Source organism: Varanus komodoensis, unplaced genomic scaffold (assembly GCF_004798865.1).
Source record: "Varanus komodoensis strain SLA01 unplaced genomic scaffold, ASM479886v1 scaffold81, whole genome shotgun sequence".
NCBI lineage: Eukaryota > Metazoa > Chordata > Lepidosauria > Squamata > Varanidae > Varanus > Varanus komodoensis.
Window position 1 is genome coordinate 1,037,721 of NW_025336495.1, and position 8,129 is coordinate 1,045,849.

Genomic DNA, 8,129 nt, shown 5'->3' on the forward strand with positions numbered 1-8,129 from the left:
CACGGGTCCGTGGCGCGCCGCCTGCGTCGCGCTCGCCGCGTCGCGCTCGCCGAGCGGGGCTTGCTCGCCTCGGAAGCGGCCCCTGCGCACGGTTCCTCTGCTCCGCGAGCCCGCCGGGAGAGCCCGCCGCGGGAGAGCGGCCTGGCGATGGAGCTCGGGCGTCGGGGAGCCTCGCGTCCCGCGCTCGGCCCCTTTGGGCCCGCGGGCACCGCTGGAGCGAGCGTTGCGGGCGCTCCTGCGGACCGGCTGCCTTGGGGTTGGCCTTGCCAACGGCTGCGGGGGGTGGGGGGAATCGAGGGGCTCAGAGCGTCCCCGCTTCCTAGAAGTGGAGCTGCCTGGACGGCAAGAAGAGGCGCTTGCCAGGACGGGTGGGAAGGGGCGGGCGGTGGGTGCCGCCTGCGCTCTGGGACCCCAGCGCAGAGGGGCTGAGGGGCAGCGCTTCTGCAGCCAGCCGGCCTCTCCGTTAAACGTCTTTTTGGGAAGGAATCCTCGGAAATAAAGCCGAGGCAGGGTCTGTGCGCAATGTCCATGCGGAGGCCCAAGCGGCCTGGGGAGGGCTCCCTGCCCTGGGGCCGCTCCGGGCGGGGTTTTCAGCTTGCAGTCGCCCTGCCAGATCGCAGGACTGCGTGACGGGTGCGGGAGTCACTCCGCAGTCTTCCCAAGTGTCCTCCCTGCTGGCTGGAGCAGGTGCTTTGCTTTTCGCGTGCTTGCCATGGGCTTGCTTGCGTCAGAGGTTTGGAGGATGCGCACCAGACGTCTGCTCGTGGCTCATTCTGCCAAGTGTTTCTTCCAGGTGGCCGGGAGCAGCAATCCTGACCCACTGGGCTGTGCGCCCTGGCAGGGCCCAATCCACAGCGGGAGAAGGCCCCAGAGGCAACGGCGAGCTGCCTTGGCGCTCAGCAGTTCAGGTGAGTTGGCCCTGTTTTCCGCTGAGGCCTGCACACCGGGGGGTGTTTCCGGTGCTGGCCCTCCAGTCGTGCTTTAGTCCTCCCGCCTGTAGGACGGGGCAGCAAAGCCTTTCTACGCAGGGCCATATTTAGAATACATCCAAGTGAGGCAAGGTTCGTGCCACGTCGCGCTCTGCTCGCAAGCGACAGCCACGCGGGACTCCTGTCAGGAGTGAGAAGTCTGCGCCATTGCTGTGGAGCTGGTCCTCGGGGTGGGCTTGCTCAGTGCGGTGCAGCGGCTCAGGAGTGTTGGCAGGCGGTGTGGCGCCAGCGTCTCTCTCCTGAAAAAGGAGGAACTTCATACAGCCTGAATGTACATAGCTTATTGTGCCGTTTCTGTTCTGTGTTAATTTACTTTGCTTTTGCCTAACAAGCAATTGTTCGGCAGAGTAGCCAGGAGTATAGTGAAGCTGGCATGCAAAAAATGTGCATTTCTGAAATTTCCGCAGACACTGCTCACATGTTTTTAAGTACATCTTTGCAGCTAGAGAGAGGAGGGCTGGAAAGCTGAAGTTATTTATTTATTAGACTAATATCCTGCTTTTTCTTACATCAGACTTGAAGTAGCTTGCCACATTCTCCTCTGCCTGCAGTCAATCTGGGGCCACCCCCCAGCAGGGAGGGGAAGCGGCCCTCGCAGCGAGGGCCCATTCAGGCCCCCACGTTCTGGCACTGCATGTGGGCCAGCCCTCCGAGCTGGCAGACAGGGCTTTGGGCTAACGCATGGGTCTTCAAACTACGGCTGGGGGCCGGGGCCGGCCCGCCAGGCCCATTTGGACCCACCGCGCCCATGCCCGTGCCCACCGCCGCCCTCCTCGCTCCACGCACAGGGAGGCAGCGGTTTGCTCGCTTGGAGAAAACCATCTCCAAGCGAGTAAACCACTGCCTCATGCACCTGCCTCCCCTCCCTTCGCCACACGCCTGCCCGCCTCGCCTCGCCTCGCCACGCACCCCGCCTCAGCGTACGTGCCCGCACACACCGCCCCTGCCCCCTCACCGGCCCGCGTGCACCGCCCGCCCATGGCTAGCACCGGCACCTTTCAACTGGCCCCCGCTGAAAAGGCTTGAGGGCCCCTGAGCTAATGGCACCGACCCGTGTCTTGGGCAGGCGCTGGAAGGAGCCCTTCCCCTGAGCTGAGGGACAGCCGGGGCCCCGCACGGCTCTTCGTGGCCCTCTTCGACTACGACCCCGCCTCCATGTCCCCCAACGCTGATGCTGCTGAGGAGGAGCTGCCCTTCCGGGAGGGGCAGATTCTGAAGGTGAGGGCAGGCCGAGAAGAGATGTGCCGCTCCCATCACGGAAGCTGCAGTGGGGCGTTTCTGCTGCAAAGGCCAGCAAAGAATGTCTCTGAGGGGGAGCAAGCTTCCGAACAGGGCTGAGGAAAAGGGGAATTGCACTCCAGCGCATTTAGAATGCAACTGCAAAAAGGGGGGCCCCGGGGGGGGGGGGACAAAGTTGGAAGTGGGTTTAAAAAAGCTCATGCTGAGACCAGAGAGAGTTGCATTCAATTTTTCCTTGTTTCTGCCAATGGTATCCATTAGGATCAACCATCTGCTTGCTTCGATTGATTGATTGATTGATTGATCGCATTTCTGTGCTGCCCCCGCAGCCCCAGCTCTCTGGGTGGTGCTCTCTCTCTCTAAAGAGCGAGGCTGCTGCGCTGTAGGAACACTGGCCCAAGGAATTTGGACTGGCCAGGCAGGCAGCGTCCCATCCACTCTGTCTGATTCACGGATGGGTGCCTTCTGTTCCATTGTCCACTCGCGGACAGAATTGGATTTTGGGGAAATCCATTCATGGGAATACGTGCAAACTCAATGTTGTGCCCATTGGCACTACTGCAAAAGCCCCAAACCTCCCAATATATGCAACCTGCCCAATGCATACTGTGAACTTTAAACTCCGGGGGAAATGCTCATCTTTGGTCTAATTTATGTATTTCCCTGCAATTAAATTTGCATGGACCAAAATGGTCTGTGACACCGTGGAATCTGTGTGATCTGCGGGAAGCCAGATCTGACCCAGCGGGGCTTTTCTTCTGTTCTCATGAAGTGGAGGCTTGGAATCAGGACACAGCCCTGTCCAGAGGGGATGAAGCTTCACCCCCTCTGGTGCAAAGCCTGTTGGAGTGCGGCCTGTGCTGCGGTGGGAGGCGTGCATGCGGGCAGGCTGGACATTTCCCCTGGGTGCAGCAGCCAGCCTGCTTCCAGCGCCGGCTGATGGTGCAGCGAGTGACCGTCTCTCTCGCCTGTATCCCCTTCTCAGGTCTATGGCCGCAAGGATGCCGACGGCTTCTACCAGGGGGAGAATGGCGGGAGGACGGGCTACATCCCCTGCAACATGGTGTCCGAGGTCCAGGTGGACAGTGACGGTGTGAGAAAGCAGCTCTTGCAAGAAGGCCACCTTCCTGCCCGCGTGCTGGCAGAAACGTTAGGTGCTCCACCTGGCGCTTCACTTGCTCACGACCCCCGTCGGGCAGGCTCTCCAGGCCCAGCAGCCCCGTCCGCTGGTGGATTCCCCCTGTGTCTTTCCCTCTCCACCCGAAAGGTCAAAATGCCCCCTTTAAGAATCAACAGATTCCTCCTAAAGGCAGGAATGTTTCGGGGATTTGGGACCCTGTTCCATAGCACATGCCCCCCACAAGAGCGCCCCGGCGGAACGCGGCCATTGGGCCTGGACAGGTTGGCCACCCCTGCGCCTGCAGAGCACAGCCTGTGTGTGGACTTGCGGCACGAGGGGTTCGGGTCTGTCCCACCCAACAGCTCGGCCTTGTCCGCTTCCCAGTTCAGATTTGCTCCAAACCATTTCTCTGCCTGTCCTAGTTGGCCAAAGGGCGTTGCCTTCCAGAGGCTGTGGGAGGACTCTGTATCTGGAGCTGAATCCAGAAAATGAAATGAGATAGACGGGCGATTCGCTCGCGAGCGTCGCTCTCCTCTGTTTTATGATCTTGCTATCCTGCGGCTTTGCTGATCTGTGGCCTGGGCTGGGGGGCTCTTTTCCATTGAAGGCAACGGCACATTTTCTCCGCCTCCGCCTCCACCTCCATGGCTCCCTGGAAGCCGCCCCCCAAAACCTCGGCGGTCTAAGAAAGGTTGGTGCTGGCACGGCAGCAGTGTGGAAGCCCAGATCCCAGGTGGATTACTGCAACCTGCTCTGCGTGGGGCTGCCCTTGAAGACGGTCCGGATACTTCAGTTGGTTCAGAACAGAGCAGCCAGGATGTTGATGGGGACCGGCAGATACTCACATATAACGCTGGTCCTCTGTCAGTTGCACTGGCTATCCATTGAAGTCCGGGCCCAATTTAAGGTGCTGGTGATGACCTATAAAGCCCTAAATGGCCTGGGTCTGGGATACCTTGAGGAGCATCTCCTTCCCTATGTGCCCCCCCCGCCCCTTGAGATCAGTGGGAGAGGCCCTGCTCTGGGAGCCCCCCTTGAAGGAGATCAGGAGGGAAAGTCCCCGGAGGAGGGCCTTCTCTGTGGTGGCACCCCGACTGTGGAATACGCTCCCCAGAAAGGTTCACCTGCTGCCGGCATTACATTCTTCTCAGCATCAGACAAAACCCTTTTAATTTTCCCACTATTTTAATGTTTAATTGACTTTAACTGGAGTTTTAGTATATTAATTGTCGGATGCTGGGGTGTTTGTTTTATTCTTCTCATTTACTGTAAGCCATCCCAAGATGTTTGTAGGGGGTGGGTTAGGAAAGCGTTTATATATGTAAATCCCTCCCTCCCTCCCTCCCATGCCGGGTGCCCTTCCCACAGCGCTGTCCGCTTTCCCAAGAGCACCAGTCGTCTGTGGCTTCCCAGGTTGTGTGTGTGCGTTTCCCTATTCCAAGGTTGAAATTCCTCTCCCAAGGGCTGGTCACTGGTAGAAATTACGTCGAGATAGAAGATGCTTACTTTAAGATATTGTGCCCCTACCCCTTTGGCTTGGGGGCGGCCCACCCTAGGGTGGAGCCTCTCTGAACTGGAATTTGGCTACAGGAGGTTCTCTGCCCCAGCGCCTGGTCTTCTGAGGTCCCCCAGCCGCCTCCCCTGCCCCCCTTAAGCGGAGGATCCCCTTTTGAGACTGCTTCCGTGGCCCGTGTGTTTTCCCTCCCGTGGGGCCTGCATTCTGGCACCCTGCAGTGACTTCTTTGCTTGTGAGAGCTTGCTCTGACAAAGACTCCGCTCACAGCCCGTTTTCTCTCTGCAGTGGCGCAAGACCAGCTGGAGGGGGAATTCCCGGGGTTCGGTGAGTGCTGCGTCTCCTTCACCCTGGACTGGATCGGTGATTCCCACGTCATGCGCCCACCGCAGCACATGGCATTGGCTGGATCTGCCCACTTCAGTTTCCCCCACACTCAAATCTCTTCCAGTTTGTGGGGAATTCTTTGCAAAAGCAGACAGAAATGACATTCTCAGCCATCCCTTGGAAGGCCGCTCTGAATCGTGCCTGGGAAGATTAAGCCACACTTCAATTTCCCCACCATGCTGTGCCCCAGAGACCCGGCAAAATCTGGACTGTGACATCATCTGAAGTTAGGGGCCGTAACAGGGATATTAAGGGCCAAATTCCATTTTGGAGGTCTCTGGGGCCACAGTCTATCCCAACTAACTGGTGCAGGAATTCAGCTTTCTGAGAACTGTCTGCTCTTGGTTGAAGGGGTGGGGAAAACAAGTTTCTAGTCCTCTTGGGAAGTCAGATGAACGTGAGCCACACCCTGCTCAGTTTCAGAAGCTGGAGGAGGGTGGTTGAGGGAGACTTCCAGAATTTGGGGGCAAGGCCCACACACCCTCTGGAACCTTCTCCATGTGACCAGCACATCCAGAATCGGGCCGCAGCCTGCTTTAAAGCCCGCCGACAGACGTGCGACGAGAGAGCTCTGGGGGGCCGGCCAGTGCCTCCGAGTGTCCCCAGGCTTCGCACCCAGTTCCCCTGGTTTCTTGCCTCCTGCCGCCTCCATGCCGAAAACGGGAGCTCTGCTTTCCTGGCCTGGGCACACGTCTCTCTGCTCTTTCAGGAGTGCCTGACAGGCAGGATCTGAGCTCTGACGAGGACACCCCGAGGACCATGGTGACCATCCTCGACTACAGCCCCAGGGAGCGCTCTCCCGACCCGGACACGGAGGTGAGCGGCCACGGGTCTGTGCAGCACTAGGAGAGCGTGGGCAGGGCACGCGGCCGCCCACCGTCCCTCCCTCTCGCCTGCCTCGCACCTTTCTGCCTCCCACGTGGCCCTCAGGGGTGGATAGGGTGGTCCTGTTTTGCTGCCGTTGGCTGCCGTGGGCGCTGGCACGGGCCACACCACACCCTTCCCCACCGTGGGCGCAGCTCCGGGTTGCTGTGCGCTGACTTTGGAGCAGTGCTGAAGCACCCCGTCTTACCAGGGGTGGAGAGACGGGGGCTGTCTAGATTTGCCGTAGCTTTCGTCCCAAGGAGCAAGCGTCTTTTAATTTCTTGGCTGCAGTTCCCATCTGCGGCGATCTTGGAGCCCAGGAAAAGAAAATCTGTCACTACCTCCATTTCTTCCCCATCTATTTGCCAGGAAGTGAGAGGACCAGATGACATGATCTTAGTTTTCTTAACACTGCATTTCAAGCCAACTTTAGTGCTCTCCTCTTTCACCCGCATCAAGGAGTTCTTTAGTTCCTCTTCACTTTCTGCCATTTCGTCTGCATTACTGTCTACAGGGGGAGATAAATGGACGAAAGGGCCTTGTTCCATCCAACTTCCTGCAGGTCACGGCACTGGGAGCAGCACGGCCGGGAGAGCCAAGCCTCGGGAGGCAGGTAAGGAGGTCAGACTGGGCCCAGCAGAGAAGGCAGGTTTTGTGTAGCCCTGCAGAAGCCTGGCAGGGAACTTGTCCTGGGCTCCAACTGTCCCAGTTTAGAAGAGAAAGTCCAGATTTCCTTGCAATGAGAGAGCCATTCTGACTAATGCTTAAAACATAATAAACAAGCAAACTTGTCTGGATTCCCTGGCCCCTTTGAGGATGCCCCGTGCAAACTTGTGAGCACCACCTCCGAGCTTTGCTTTTGGGACCAAGACATGAGATGCGAGTCAATTCTTGTTCGAAATTCATGCTTCCCCTGCACATTTTGCAGTGGAGTTCCGCAGTCAGAAATAATGAATGTAAAGTGCTGCAAAAATGCACACATTACAAAAACAATGTTCCAAAACTCACCCTTTTAGAAAAACTGCTCACAAAAATGTGTGTCCAAGAAAGCCTGTGTTAAGAGAAATGGGCCTAAAATGCAAGTGAATTTGCATGCAAGCCTTTTTTTTTTTAAAGTTGGAGAAGAGCCAGATGTAAGATGGCAAAAATGAGCAATGGAGCAAGCCCAGACTGACAGGCGAAGTCCATCCTTAGCCAGGTCTAAATCCCTGATACCTGAAGGGCAGGTTTGGCTTTTCAGTGAGGTTTGAAAGGGGCTCTTCACATGCCCAGAGGCACGAGGAGCAGCAAGAAGGCTGCCATTCATTAGGGGATGTGGCAGGGAGGAGTGATGCTTGTATGTTGTGAATTTACCTGTTCCTGCGTCCCCGCGGCTGGCTGCGTCCCTCAGCAAATGAGGAAGAGAAGAGTCCAGTGATGCATGTGCGACAGACGGAGGGGGGAGAAGCACAGGGAGGAATCACGTAAGTCCTGCGTTGCGTCTTCCCGGAACACTTTGCAGCCTCTTCGGCCTGCGAATGACTTTTCAGGGTGGACGTATTTTGAGCGAGGAGGGACCGGAAGGGGGCCGCCCCGTCAAAGGGCAGGTGGTGCTGGGTGTGGAGAGCCCGCCTAGTGGGGCCGGACCGAGAGGCTGCCCGAGGGAGGGGTGGGCGAAGAATCTGAGTTGGGCGCAGGGGCAGAACCACGGAAGAGCCGAGTTGGGGGGCCACGGCGGCCACCAGGTCCAGCCGCCGCCGCAGGGCGCCACGTCACCCCACCCCACCCAGCAGCTGCCCAGGTCCGTCTGGATGTCCGGTGGATTTACATGATTTGGAGCCAGAATCCAGAAGGCCGGGAAGGTTTGTGCAAAGCACACAATTTGCACCAGTGGGCAGCTGAAAGCGACTCGCTTGGGTGGGAGTTGCACCGATCCGGCCAAAACTGCCACGGGTTCCCGCACAAAGCACGAATGCATGGTTTGCTCGGGTTTTGTCAACTCGTGTGAACCTGGCAGCTTTGTGCAAGTTGTGCAATT

The 8,129-nt window shown here is 58.0% G+C and overlaps 1 protein-coding gene across 1 annotated transcript in view; it reads left to right on the forward strand.

Moving 5' to 3' along the window:
• Positions 1–6,869, forward strand: part of TSPOAP1 (TSPO associated protein 1) — a 32,340-nt gene extending 25,471 nt beyond the window's left edge. The window contains exons 22-28 of the mRNA XM_044456093.1: positions 794–908; positions 2,056–2,207; positions 3,214–3,382; positions 3,956–4,039; positions 5,150–5,188; positions 5,958–6,064; positions 6,627–6,869. Coding sequence (XP_044312028.1) covers positions 794–908; positions 2,056–2,207; positions 3,214–3,382; positions 3,956–4,039; positions 5,150–5,188; positions 5,958–6,064; positions 6,627–6,869 — 909 coding nt within the window. The remainder of the gene's footprint in view (positions 1–793; positions 909–2,055; positions 2,208–3,213; positions 3,383–3,955; positions 4,040–5,149; positions 5,189–5,957; positions 6,065–6,626) is intronic.
• Positions 6,870–8,129: the final 1,260 nt, after the last annotated feature.